General features: G+C 44.6%; 4 protein-coding genes across 5 annotated transcripts; 2 read left to right on the top strand and 2 right to left on the bottom strand.

Moving 5' to 3' along the window:
- The first annotated feature begins 337 nt into the window (after positions 1 to 337).
- Positions 338 to 2637, top strand: LOC128297299 (nucleolar GTP-binding protein 2). The gene has a single exon (XM_053032920.1). It carries the CDS (start codon positions 471 to 473, stop codon positions 2529 to 2531), a length of 2061 nt encoding a protein of 686 aa, XP_052888880.1. The 5' UTR covers positions 338 to 470; the 3' UTR covers positions 2532 to 2637.
- On the bottom strand, positions 2632 to 3318 carry LOC128297300 (phosphatidylinositol N-acetylglucosaminyltransferase subunit P). Its single transcript, XM_053032921.1, has one exon. The coding sequence runs from the start codon at positions 3316 to 3318 to the stop codon at positions 2734 to 2736; it is 585 nt and encodes a 194-aa protein (XP_052888881.1). The 3' UTR covers positions 2632 to 2733.
- Positions 3319 to 3355: 37 nt separating this feature from the next.
- On the bottom strand, positions 3356 to 3968 carry LOC128297302 (EKC/KEOPS complex subunit LAGE3). The gene is made up of 2 exons (XM_053032922.1): positions 3700 to 3968; positions 3356 to 3614 (listed from the first exon to the last, which is right to left on the bottom strand). Exons 1-2 carry the CDS (start codon positions 3723 to 3725, stop codon positions 3356 to 3358), a joined length of 285 nt encoding a protein of 94 aa, XP_052888882.1. The 5' UTR covers positions 3726 to 3968.
- A 1147-nt stretch (positions 3969 to 5115) lies between these two features.
- On the top strand, positions 5116 to 13109 carry LOC128310607 (CTTNBP2 N-terminal-like protein). 2 transcript variants are annotated; one of them, XM_053047291.1, is made up of 7 exons: positions 5116 to 5860; positions 7207 to 8045; positions 8437 to 8648; positions 8826 to 8930; positions 9210 to 9391; positions 11848 to 12529; positions 12603 to 13109. In XM_053047291.1, exons 1-7 carry the CDS (start codon positions 5729 to 5731, stop codon positions 12794 to 12796), a joined length of 2346 nt encoding a protein of 781 aa, XP_052903251.1. In that variant the 5' UTR covers positions 5116 to 5728; the 3' UTR covers positions 12797 to 13109. The 2 variants fall into 2 exon arrangements, with proteins under 2 accessions (XP_052903251.1, XP_052903252.1); XM_053047292.1 differs by lacking the exon at positions 8826 to 8930.
- The last annotated feature ends 477 nt before the right edge of the window (positions 13110 to 13586 follow it).

Genomic DNA, 13586 nt, shown 5'->3' with positions numbered 1-13586 from the left:
TCAAACTATTTTTTAAAAAAGTAAAGAGGCTAATCCATATTCAATGGATGTTTGAGATAATTAGATCAAAACACTGAATATTTTTGTTTATTCGTAGTTACTAAAACAAACGAATGACTTGATGTAAGGACTAAATATGCATTTTGTTTTATGCAGTGTTGCATTACATATGCCTATTCTATAAACATTTTGCCTTCGGTTGATCAAGTCTATTCTCGTAGACAAAACACAATTTATTTTATGAAATTGGTTCTGCAACGGCACAACGAAAATTCAAATGTTTACACAGCATGGCATCTGTCAAACAGGCAAAGCTGTCAGCTGTCGTAATCAACGAGCCGCGTGTTGCGGTTACCGTGTTTATTTGCGTCGTGTGAATTACTATCTCCGATACATCCTCGGTGGAAAATAATACCATTTCCAGTTGTTAAACTCATCCGATAACATCCAGGATATAAGCCAGCACCACAATGCCGAAAGTGAGCTCCCGGTCGGGGCCACCCCGGAAGATGTCGCTGAACAAATCGACACACTCGATGAACCCGGACCGGCCTACCGAAGGTCTCAAGGGGGTGGCCAAACCGCGTACAAAAGCGACCATCAAGCGGTTGCAGATGTACCGGAACTTTAAGGCGAAGCGCGATCGCCGAGGCAAAATCATCACCCCAGCACCGTTCCAAGGCTGGGTTCCCAGCGGTACAGTGGCCCGTGTCGAACCGTCCCCGAAGTGGTTTGCCAATTCGCGTGTCATCTCGCAGAAATCTCTCCAAAAGTTTCAGGAAGAGATGGGCAAAGCAGTGAAGGATCCGTACAAGGTAATCATGAAACCTACTAACCTGCCGATTACGCTGCTAAACGAATCGGCCCGTTACCAACGGGTGCATCTGCTCGATACGGAAAGTTACGATACGACGTTTGGCAAGAAGAAGCTACGTAAACGACCCACACTGAAGGTGCGAGATTTGGAGGATCTCACGAAGACAGCGGAAGAATCGGCCGACAAGTACGACGAAGCGAATGATCACGATATTGAGCGGGACGACGGTGGTGTGAAGGATGCGGTGCGGGAATACATTTTTGCTGCCGGTCAAAGCAAACGGATCTGGAACGAGCTGCACAAGGTGGTTGATTCGGCGGACGTGCTGCTTCAAGTGCTGGATGCACGCGATCCAATGGGCACCCGGTCGAAGTACATCGAGAACTTCCTGCGCAAGGAGAAACCACACAAGCATCTGTTCTTCATTCTAAACAAGGTCGATCTGGTACCGATCTGGGTGACACAGCGCTGGGTGGCCATACTCAGCAAGGAGTATCCGACAATCGCATTTCACGCCTCGCTGACGCATCCATTCGGCAAGGGTGCGTTGATCAATTTGTTGCGACAGATCGGTAAGCTGCACGTGGATAAAAAACAGATCAGTGTCGGTTTCATCGGGTACCCTAACGTTGGCAAATCGTCCGTCATCAATGCGCTGCGCAGCAAGAAGGTGTGTAAGGTCGCCCCGATTGCGGGCGAAACGAAGGTATGGCAGTACATTACGCTGATGAAGCGAATTTTCCTGATCGATTGTCCCGGTGTGGTGTACCCGACGGCGGAAACGGACACCGAGAAGGTGCTGAAGGCGGTGGTACGAGTCGAACTGGTGAACAATCCGGAAGACTACATCGAGGAGGTGCTAAAGCGCATCCGCAAGGAGTACGTCGTGAAGACGTACGGTGTGTCGGAGTGGACGGATCACATCGATTTCCTAGAACAGATCGCTCGCAAAATGGGAAAGCTGCTAAAGAAGGGTGAACCGGATGTACCGACCGTGGCTAAAATGATTCTGAACGATTGGCAACGCGGACGGTTACCGTTTTACGTTGCACCAGAAGGTTTCGAGGTACCAAAATCGTTCCACGAACAGCAACAGGTGACGGCGCCGGAGCAGAACGTCAAGGATCAGACGGTGCAGGGCGACGAAGATCAGAAGAGTACGTATTCCGGTGTCACGGCCACACCGACGATCCCCGACACGGTAAAGAAGGGTCGCGAACTGTTCCAGATACAGGACTTCCGCAAGATTAAGGTTAATCTCGAGTTCGAAAGTGAGGACATTCGCGAAATCGACAAGATCGATCTGGAGCTGCTGGAGAAATTGAAGGAAGAGAAGAAGGCGGAAGCTAAAGCGAAGCGAGCCAACCGTAAGAAAGCGGGCCAGGGTGAGGGAGAGGACGACGATTCATCTGGCATTAGTGATTTCTACTCGGAGGATGAATACGACGAGGAGCAGGGTAGGGTCGTGCATCGCAGCGCCAAGGAGAAGGGTGCGCTTACCAAGAAGAAGCGACCGGCGGAAGAAGCCACTGTTCCGGAGGCTTCCGGAAAGGTGGAAGAACCGGAAACGAGCACCAAAAAGCCCGTTAAGCTTACCTCCAGACAGAAGCGTGCGATTGAGCGGGCAAGCAAGCGCAAAAAGATTGGCAGCAACTTTTACGAAACGCACAACGTTAAGAATCGCAATCGCAAGAAGGCGAAAATGGATGATTAGGTACGTTGTGGATTGTTGGCAATCTTTGCATTTCTTTCCTCTGATCCTGTTTCCTAATAGACCGTTGCGCTTGATATAATAAAATGGTAACCTAGTGTATAATACAATGAAAAGGGCTTTTTCTTTTATTTATTCAAGACTAATTCATGTAGAAATATTGTGAGATCCTACTTATTTTCTTCTTTTTTTTAATGGCATTCATTTATCTACACCGTCCATACAGGACACGACTGACCTTTGACAAGTTTAAATCCCTGACGGCAGGTATTGGATCCTTACTGCGTAGCGTAGGTAAATATTCCGGATCCTTCCGGAGAAGGCATTGTCCTTCGTAGGGACAGTCGCAAAAGTTCGCGATACGCACCGTACGCTGGGTTTCGATATGGCGGGAACTGTGTTTTGCACAGTGCCGTTTCGCGTACCAGCCAGTTTCGAACGGATCCTCTACTCGCTGATGGCAGCATTGATCGTCCGGAAAGCTGTACTCACATCGAACGATCGCGTTATTATCGGCGACAGTTGCCCGATCGTCCACATCGGGCATCATTGAAAGCGCGAGCGAGGGATATATGATAAATGCAAAAAGCGTCACCGCGACCAATGTGACCTTGGGTAGAAAGAGTGCAAAATATTTGTCTGGCAAATATGTTAGACCAACCATCTCGAACCAGGCGGTCGGTATGTATGCCCAAAGGATATACAACAAGAATAATGTCTTAAACAATAAGTATAGAACGAATCCGTAAATAGCTCTGCCGGGCGTTGGTGCCGGCGTATGTTCAGGCATGTTGATTTCTCGCCCTGACCAGTAAAGTGCAACAGCTCTAATAATGGTCGTACTTGTCCGATACGGGTGCTCCGAACTGGTTAAGCGTTTCGCAGCAAAGTAATATTGAGTCACAGGCCGATGAAACGGCTACGCGTACATTTTTCGCTTGCTCACCGGTCAAATCTAGCCGCAGAATGTTCTCTTCCAGCTTAATTAGTTTGTTAATAAAGCTTCGCTTTGGTTCAGTGTCAACACGTAGCACATCGTATGCTATTTCCGCTTCCCGCTTGGTAGGAAATGGTATCTTCAGTGTCCTAAAACCACAAAAGGTTAAAACAATACCAACAACTGTGCTTAATGTCCTTGGTAGGAAGTTATGAGCCAACAAGTGTTACTTACACTGCAATATTTGATGTTAAACTCATATTAAACTTGTTAGAATAGTCTAAGCTATAAAGAAAATGCAATGCGTGCTTATGTCATTGTTTGTACACGACGCGAATATTGTATCACTCTTTTGCTGCGTCAGAACGAATGAATGGACAGATTTAAAGTTAAATATCACTCCTAAGCGAGGAAAACCTTCTTAACATTAATTAAATTTTAACCTACAACTTGAATCGAATATTTTTTGGTCCAAAATTACTCTCTAAATATAATTTTAGCAATGTGTTGTGCGTCCCTGAAATGAGAGCTCTATTGTCATCGTTGTGTGCTGTCTTGAAAGTGTATAGAGAACAGGTAGTCTCATATTCTCTCCGTATCAAAGCTTATAGAGGGCAGATGGTCTCATAACCTATTTTTATAATTAAATTGAACAAAAACATATATCTTCAAATGTGGCACAAGAACATCAACATAAACACAAATAAAAAATAAAAAAAATGAACAAAATATTATCAGGGCACGATCTATCTGACTACTGGCTAACTATAATGAAAATAAAACAAAACGGAAACTATGATATCTGCAACAAACCAAATACCGGGTTGCACATGATTTTCGAATACTCAAAATACCATACCGAAGATACGATAGGATAGGAAGATGGGATAGGATAATACGGTAAAACAAAAGAAACGACTAGGAGAAGGTCTCAATCCCGTTCACCTTTTTTACACGGGAAAAAAGTGTTTGCCAAATCCCAGAAAAAAAAACAAAACAAATCAACCACAGAGCAAACATCATGCGAACAAGAAAATAGATGGGAAAAACAGGAAAACTAACGGCAAATTCAAACGAAACAAAAGAGAAACAGACTGACAGGTCTACTCTCACAGGCAGTGAGAGATTGTGATCCAACCTGGCATCCTGAGAGGAAAACACTGTCGACAGAAGATGATGAAGAAGAAGAAGAGAGTGGATGATTGTGGGAAAATGATGCGCTGAGAATCACGGTGTGTGTTCTATGTGTGGATTCTGTGTGTAGTTGTGCAATAGGCGGCGATGTTTAGTGAAGTTTCCTGTGAGCAAAGTGAAGAGTGGTGTTAAAAAACACTAAGATACATTGATATCATCACAAGCATCATCAAAACCATCACGCCGTTGTTGTCTCTTTGTTGTCCGGCACAAGAAGTGTGCATGTGTACGGCCTCGTAGGTGTCAAGAGCAGAGCATCATCATCATCATCAGCATCAGCGATACGAAGAATGACAGCATCTTTGCGCTTTTGGGTGGGGGTATAGCAGAAAGTAGGGGGTGTCGCGCGTTGTGTTGTGTTTGTCTTCTTCGCATGTCATTTCACCTTCTCTGTCGCGCGCGAATGCTGCGTTCGAGAGTGCATTCTAATCGAGTGCAAGTAGCAGAGCGCACGTACGTTTCCTGGCCGTGGTAAGGAACGGGATGGTCCCGCCGTAGAGTAGTTTATTGGTGCTCTATGTGTGCAGTGTGCGGTAATCGGATCATCATCAAGTCGCCGCGACCTTCACACGGAGAAAGAGAACACGAGAGAAAAGGAAAGAGAAAGAGAGTAGAAAAAACGTAGAACCCGTGTGCGTGTGTGTGTGTGTGTGTGCGTATTCTTGTGAGGAAGAAAACACTGTTGGACAGCTGCTGGAGCTGTCTTCTCGCCCAGCTTTAGTCATTTTACACGAAAACAGTGTGAACTCTGGCCTGCATCTCATCCATCTGTATCTGTCCTGGGACATAGTGACTACGATCGATCGATTGCTGCGAAATTGACCCGGTGACGATAGTCCGAAAACATTATCCAACGTTGAAAGGAGCAGTCCTTTTCAACGTCGACCAGCTCTTCTGCATCCACCCAGTGGTAGCAGCTCTCCGGAGTCTGTCCGGTTCCCCTGCGGTGGGGGCCTTTTTTCTCAAGTGAAACAGTAAACCGGGCGGTGGCTGTGTGCTCCACACAGTCTCCATCCGTACAGTGAACGGCGTCACACTGGGAACCCGAGTACGGCTCTGTCGGCAAACGATGGCGGAAGTTGGCACAAGCTCCAGCGGCGATGGAGAACCGGCCGCAACGGACAAACCCAAGGGTGGCGGAACGGTAAAGTTCACCGAGGCGGACCTGGCCGCTATCAAACTGACGAGCGATACGTTGAAGGTGAGTGCAGCCTCCTGTTATAGGACCAGTGAAAAATCGTTACATTTGTCATCTGGCGGGTGGCGAATGGACAGGGTAACATTCGCGGTGCCGAGCGCAGTGTAACGTCTTGAAAAGTTGCACACATTTGTCTTTCCATCTCCGTTTATTCCGCTGTTTCCAACCATTCTTCAGACGCACCCCGAAACGCGCTAGTAGCAACCCATGGAAAAATCAATATTCGAATGTGCCCTGCTTCTTTGCTAACACCTCACTTGTGGCCGCACTTGTGATGCGCGCGAGAACGAGAGTCGGAGAAAGACTGCGAAAGTGTGCGAGCGCAAAAGAGTGCGCGTTTGCTCGCCCACCTCCCCCCCCCCCCCCCCCCACCCTTATGGTGTATGGAAGAAAGAGCACGGAACAAGCAAACCCTCCCTTTTCGCCCTTTTCGCCCAAAATCCCTTTTCTCGAAGGGCAGAAGAATCGCTGTTCTAGTCAGAACGAATGACATGCGACATGCTGGGGTGTTGCGGGACACCCTTGCGTGTGTTTGTGCGTGTGCCGTTGTTTGACGATGGCCCGAAGGTGTGATTGACCGGTTGCCCTTTGGTGGTTTTTCCCACCGGCATTGCACGGCGAAGACGACGGGGGAAGTGTTTGAAACCGCTCACGGAATGAGAGGTCCATTTGTTTGTCAAGTGTTTTGCTTGGATCAACTGGCAGCTTGTGACCAAGCGATTCATTCGCTGTCTATGTAAACGGACCTAAAGTACCTCACGGGTTGTTCGGTATTATTCTCACATCATGACCAACCTGCAGATAAGACGGACTAGTCGTGTATGCTGTCCAATATTGACACCTCGTTACAGCTGATCCTTCAAAGCGGGATATGAATTAGCAAACAGAATTGATTTTAGCAGTTTTTTCATACAAATTCCCAGGATACCTAGTGGGTTATTTAGTCATGGCTTAGTATATTGTAGACTATCCTATTCTGCTACCACACATCGTCATGGTTTGAAGCACTGGAGTTTGAAGCAATCGTAGTATAGGGTAAATTCAGGAATCAACCAGGATGCATGACTTCCAAGCTGTAGAATGCTAAATTTTCTGTTTTTGGATAGCTTTGATTCAAAAGCTGTCATTCGATTCATGTCATCTGCTATTTTGCTAGTGAAGTTGTTCATGAGAGCACTATGTGTGAGCAAAGGATTGACACTAAGTGTAATTTAAGGAGAATTGTTACAATTAGAATGTTCCAACTCTCCTATGGCATTCGTTACAGAACAAAATGTATAGGTAAACTTTACGCGCGTTGCTCATTGACACACATCATGCTAATACATTCGATTTTCTTCTCGTTTTAGCGTAACCCAAAGATGGATTTCAGCAAAGCGGATCTGCTGAAGCTGCTCAGCTATCTCGAGGGTGAACTGCAGGCTCGCGATGTGGTAATTGCGGTGCTCAAGACGGAAAAGATTAAACAGCTGCTAACCACACCCCGGTACAGCAAAGCGACCAACCTAAACGATCCGCACGCGGCCCTATTCCGCGACCAGCTTGCCGCCAGCGGTAACATTGCAAGCCGCCAGTCCTCCATACAGGCGGCCCACTCCGAGCACGAAATGCGCCTGATGAACGATCAGCGTAGCGGGGTACGCGAGCAGATGGATTCACTGGCCGCGCTAGTGATGCAGCAGCGTCAGGCGCAGGCCAAAATGATCGAAGCGCTGAAAGATGCGGAAGAGCGTCACAAACGGGTCGTGCAGGAGCTGTACGATGAGCGCCGCAAGCACGAACATACGACCGCCCAGGGCGATGACATTACGTACGGGTTGGAGATTGAGCGTTCCCGGCTAAAGCAAGAACTAGACCACGAGAAGGAACAACACAAAGTGCTGGAGATAGAGCTGAAAAAGGTACAGGAACAGTTCGAGGCGGAAAAGAATCGCCAGAAGCAGATCGTACTGCTGCTGCTAGCGGAGCGCAAGAAAATCATTATTAAATACATCGAGGAGCGCAAGCGGAGTGAAGATTTGGCCCAGATACTGTCGGAGGAAAAGCAGCGCGTCGACACGATTGCCGAAGGTTTGGAGGAGGAAAGCAAAAAGTCACTCCGAATGGAAGCGGAGTTGGAGAAGCAGGCGCAACAGTTTGAAATAGAACGGAAAATGTTACACCAGAGTCTAGCGAAGGAGGAAAAACGGTACGTATCGTATCGGGCATTTCGGTGATAGTTGATTTTTAATTACTCTGCATTCTTATCAAAATCACACATAGTGTGATAAGCAGCGTCGTGATAAACATTTTATTGACCTTGTAGAAGTTTGCGACAGTATAAATCAAGAGAAGAAGAGATAGCATTTTCCCGCATTTGTGTATTGCATACTAGTATTGAATTAATCTTTCGAGAAGCATTATTATCGTGAAGTTTACGGAAAAGTCATTCGAATCATGAAAAGATCCATGAAGAAAAGAGCCAGCAATCATGTAGGTTTATGTCTAGATTAATTTAAAGATTAATTTTGGTTCCACGATTTCGATACTCTCGATTGTAATACTTCGTTTTTAATAACCTTACACACTATGCATTTCAGGGTAAAGGATCAGGAAGTTGAAATACAGCAGCTGAAGGCGGAAATTGAACTGCTTCGCAAGCAAACCGGTATACGACATCCGCTAGTAGCACCGCAGCTACCGACAAAACCGGGTGGTCTCGTACCCTCACGACCATCGATCGGTGGAACGCCAGGCGGTGGGATTTCTTCTGCCACTGGTATAGCTAGTCCATCATCAATTGGAGCAACTGGTAAGCATTTGAATCATAGCGTAAATTACAAAAATTGGTCTATTCCGTGGAAGGAATTCACCCGTCATGTTCCATATTAGTTGTACGTGGGCTCCTCAAACATTAATGTTCAGACAGTAGAGTTCATGCATTGAGACACTTAATGGCCGATGGATTGTTTCCATGTTCTTTCTACAGTCACTTCCGGATCCATAGGTATACCGGGACAAATGATAAGTAGCATGGCAACGAAAGTTGTACAACCGACCGCAACCGTATCGAGCGTTCCCGTTTCAGCACCAAGTAATGTGCAATTCCGTATCTCGTCATTATTTGTTTTGCATCCATTGTGACGATAGTTTAGTTCTGTTGTTTAATCGCATCTGTTTGTTAATAAGTTCTACATTGATTTGTAATTTTAAAAAACCATTAAGCATGTTTTACAGTAAACATTTGTTTTTGTTGCTATGTGTGCTTAATTTATTAATGAATTAATTTATTTATTAATTAATTTATTAATTTATTTTTAAAATCACTCACAATACCATCAATTGTAATGACTTTTTGTTTTCCATTCCATAGCGACCGGAATTGCGCGATCAGTTTCACCGGGTCAACTCATCAGACAGACGGCCATTTCGCAACTTTCGGTCACTTCGCCTCCGATTGTCGGTGCCGGTACAGGAGCTGGTGGGATTGGATCAACGGCTACCCTTTCCGCAGGTCCAACCTCAGACACATACGCAAACACACCGACGGGGAAGGTAAGTCACCTTCCAGTTCATGAAGTTTCAGCCCAAAGCGTTGCTCATTTTCATTACTCAATTTGCTTGCGTTGAGTATGATGTGTTGTTTTGTTTTTGTTTTGTTCATTTTTCTTTGTGAGTTTTTTTTTCACTGTAAACCTTTAAAGGGGACGATTTTAGGGATAGTTTTCTGTAACACGCTCTCTTGCACTCGTCGTAGGTAATTCGCGCTATCCTTTTTATGCCCGCTTGATGATTACGATATGCTTTGCTTAGTTATTGTTATCGCGTGTTGGGTTTTCGGTTACATGTATGCTTTATAAACACTAACCATTTCGCCTTTGTTCATTTGCTAATTTAATTAAGTACACAAAAAAATTCAACGTTCGACGGTACACGGGCTTCGAATGTCCAGTTTGCGGTTCAAGCCATGTAAAAATAAGTGAAACGAAACGAATCGAGTATAGGGTCTTATTTTTAAAGTTGTACGCAATATATTGTTTTCTTTATTGTAAGTTTCATTTCACATACTAAACCAACTCATCTCACACATCACAAATACACACTTTCAATTAGGTCATTAACTTAATACGATGCGTGTTTTTAGGGCCGGAATAGATGTATAAAGTTTTTCTCTTTAAATGAAAGGCTGTTCAATATTCGAACTGACCATGATTCGGCATCACTACAATTGTTAAGTGATTTAAATGCAAATAGCATTACAAGTTCAAAATTGTATAGCTTGGCGGAATATTTGGAAATCATTTTCAATATATGCTCTGGCATGTTAGGTGTTTTCGCACCAGAACTTCCAGGATTTTATTCTTTTTTATCGGCACAATAACCTCAGGAGGTCTAGGCCTGCCATTTCTGCCTTTCTTTGATTTTATTTACCCAAAGCCGAATGGGATTTTAAACTGGTCCTATCCGGTGAAGACCGGCACCGCTACCAACACACCACTGGACCGCCGTATCCAGCATTTTAGCGTGCTTTTATTGATGGTTACTTCAAAATCACATTCATACGGATGGGTTATATTTATATTATTATGTATTAACTACGATAGAACTATTTAATATAAAGCAATAATTGTAAAAGGAAAGGAAGCGTAGTACTAGTATTTAAAAAAACGACGTCGATCAAATTTTGGGAAAGGATGTACCAATAATGACTGACATTTGTATGCAACGCGCAAAAAACCTCGAATTATGTTAAAGACCTAATACGCCATTAGTTTCTTTGTAGTACTTTGTATTTATATTTATACTCATGATCACCCGTAATCAGACCGTTAGACCGCTGTTTTGTTTTTGTTTTTCTCACATGTAGATATTATACCAGAATCATTAAACATTTGCGATGCAGGCGGTGTAATCCCTATTTCTAATTAGCTAATTTTGTTTTTCTCATTTTATTTTCCTTTCCTATATAAATAATATGACTAAATTTTTCCAATCGAAATGAAATGAAACGTATATAAACATTCGTGCGATATATTGTGCGAACCATGTTAATGGAAACATTCGAAATTCGCAATTTTATTGACCCCGAATAAAACCCAACAACAACAATGCTTTGCTGCTTCGTGCGGTTACCGGTTGTAGTGAATTGGTGGGAAAATTGAAATTGTTTATAATCAGTTAAAAAACATTATTACTACCAAGTGAGATGCTATGTGCCGTAACTGTAAGAAAATTATTTATATTTTTATGCCGGGTTTTTTCCTTTTTTTATTATTCTCAAGTGCAGTTTTTGTAAAAATGATTACATTTGCTTTTGGTTTTTTAAACACATACACACACATACACGGAAAGGCAATCAAAACTAACAATTCCCAACGTTCTTGCGTACCTTAACAAAACTAACGAATCGTTGCCTCAACTAAAACTAGCTTATTAACGCGTAGAGTGTAGGTTGAATGATGGTGTTTATTACACAAGCAAGCAATTGTGATAGGTGGGAAACATACCAGTTTGTAATAATTATTCATATATTAACTTAACCTCCATTCTTTGTTTGCGCATTTGCCGTTTGTTAATGTACACTTTCTGTTGGACCGTCCGTTGGATAATTCTTGTTTGCGATATGATTAATTTGCCGCGCATAATAGCAGTGGGGTTTTTGTAGCGCATATATCGTTTAACACTTTTTCGTTTTCGAAACCACACTAGCAACTAACCAACTAGGTTGTTACAGTAAAGATTATATTTTGGGGGCAATAGCCAAACGTTTTTCGGAATGTAGAAGAGTATACACGGGGGAAACAAAAAGATCACAGTGATCACCTTTCGTAAATTGGTCGTAGTGAGTGTAATTAAAGACACACAGACAAACACACCAACACAAAATGAAACAAAAAAAAACCAAAAAAGAAAGGAATTGATGAATGTAAAGATTTCACCAAACGAACTTGTTTTCTGCACATCACTTTAACAACGAAAACAACTTCTGCCGGACCCTCCCCAACCAACAGATGGCGAGCACGGGCGTACGTAAGGCGGCCGGCATTGCAGCGGCAACGGTAATCAGCGGTGGTGGAACGCCCGGTGCGGGCGGTGCATCACCGGGTGCGACCGGTTCGACGGCAACAATCAAGAAGACAATACTGCTGCCGGTCGGTGGGCGCGGTGTCCCGCCTCCGATACCGCCCAACAAGCCCCAGATACCACCGAAACTGTCCGGCGTGTCGGCTGTGGCTGCCGTTGCAGCCGGTGCCGTATCGTCCCGCATTCCTTTTCTCAGTAACAGCAGCAGCAGCAGCAGCAGTGGAAGTAGTACCGGATCGATCAACAGCACCGGTGGAGGAAATGGAAGCATCACGACGACCCCTGTTAGTCCCGTGGGGAGTAGTATCAGCAGCAATGCACTCAGTAGCACGGCCATCGCTAGCAACAGTCCGTCTGGCAACAGTAGTAGTAACAGTGTAGCAAACAGTGGCAACATTAACAGCAATAGTGTGCTACAATCATGCCCACCAAATACCACCAACAGCACCATCACCACCACCACCACCACCATGAACATAAACACTACCCCACTGAGCAGCACCAATAATGCCGCCAATGCGCCAAACGCCTTACAGCAGCAACATCATTCTCATCCCGTACCGCCGCTCTACACGCACCATCCGCATCATGTATCACATCTCTCGCATGGTGCGTCCGGTGTTGCACCGCTGCAAACAACGGCAAACACTATTCAATAATCACTATCGCTTTTCCTACACAGTTGCCAGTGCCGGTGGGTCCCCAACAGCAGCAACAGCAGCAGCAGCAGCCGTCGCGTCCGCAGCCTCCGCCACAGCCAGCGCTGGCCAACAGCAAAGTCTTACGCCGACAGCCTCATCTGCCTCATCCGTACCATCAGCCGCCACCGGTGGGTCATCCGAAATATTGACCGGTTGCGAAGGTGGGATAGTGTAAACGCGGCAGGGCCTGATTCTCACTCAAAACACATCACGCGCAAAACACACACATACAACACAAACATCCCAATGCTGCGACTGGGGTCCAATATGCCCTAGAAAGAAAAAGGATTGTGCATGGTGTGGACAGCATGCAGGTCCTTTCTGGCACGTGCTGCGCATTAGCGTGTCACCTACCTGCACAGCTTAACAAGCGAATGTTGATTTGTTTATTTATGCTGCGCTTACCTAGCGAACCATTCGATGCCTCTTCACGTTGATGAAACATTTAGTGTTACATCCTTTTGGAAATCCTTCTTTTTTACCGATGATTGCAGTTTATATATTGTTATACACCTAATCGTGATTTATTTGACGAAAAGGATTTCTGAAATGTTTGTTTTAAAGTGTTCTCATAATCTCTTGATCCTTTTTTAAGTGCTTTATAATGCTACTAGTCGCTACTGTAATGTTTATCTTATTTTTTTTTAATAACCAGACAAAATGTTTGCTTTATCGAACACATTCGCTTGTGAAGCGCACACAATACATTGCAAATGCCACATTAATCACAGGATAGCGCTCTATGAATGAGCGTACAGAAATAATATGTATATGAACACGTGCAGCGTGTTGTTTTGTGTACGCTCTTACATACACATACAGAACGAACATAATCCTATCATAATTGCATCCGTTGCTGCCGTTTGCGCTTAACCTCTTCGACGTTTCATTAGAGCAGGATTTACGCGGCAACCAAATGGTGGTATTTTAATCCCGTGCTATAATACATCACTCACAGCCTTGTC

Source organism: Anopheles moucheti, chromosome 2, assembly GCF_943734755.1.
Source record: "Anopheles moucheti chromosome 2, idAnoMoucSN_F20_07, whole genome shotgun sequence".
Classification (NCBI taxonomy): domain Eukaryota; kingdom Metazoa; phylum Arthropoda; class Insecta; order Diptera; family Culicidae; genus Anopheles; species Anopheles moucheti.
Note: the sequence above shows the minus strand (reverse complement) of the source record. Positions and strands in the feature narration are given on the sequence as shown.

Coding starts and splice junctions, on each gene's coding strand:
- LOC128297299 (XM_053032920.1), top strand. CDS start 471: ATGCCGAAAGTGAGCTCCCGGTCGGGGCCACCCCGGAAGATGTCGCTG.
- LOC128297300 (XM_053032921.1), bottom strand. CDS start 3,318: ATGCCTGAACATACGCCGGCACCAACGCCCGGCAGAGCTATTTACGGA.
- LOC128297302 (XM_053032922.1), bottom strand. CDS start 3,725: ATGAGTTTAACATCAAATATTGCAGT. Junction 3,615..3,699: donor TTAACATCAAATATTGCAGT/GTAAGTAACACT, acceptor TTGTGGTTTTAG/GACACTGAAGATACCATTTC.
- LOC128310607 (XM_053047291.1), top strand. CDS start 5,729: ATGGCGGAAGTTGGCACAAGCTCCAGCGGCGATGGAGAACCGGCCGCA. Junction 5,861..7,206: donor TGACGAGCGATACGTTGAAG/GTGAGTGCAGCC, acceptor TTCTCGTTTTAG/CGTAACCCAAAGATGGATTT. Junction 8,649..8,825: donor ATCATCAATTGGAGCAACTG/GTAAGCATTTGA, acceptor TTCTTTCTACAG/TCACTTCCGGATCCATAGGT.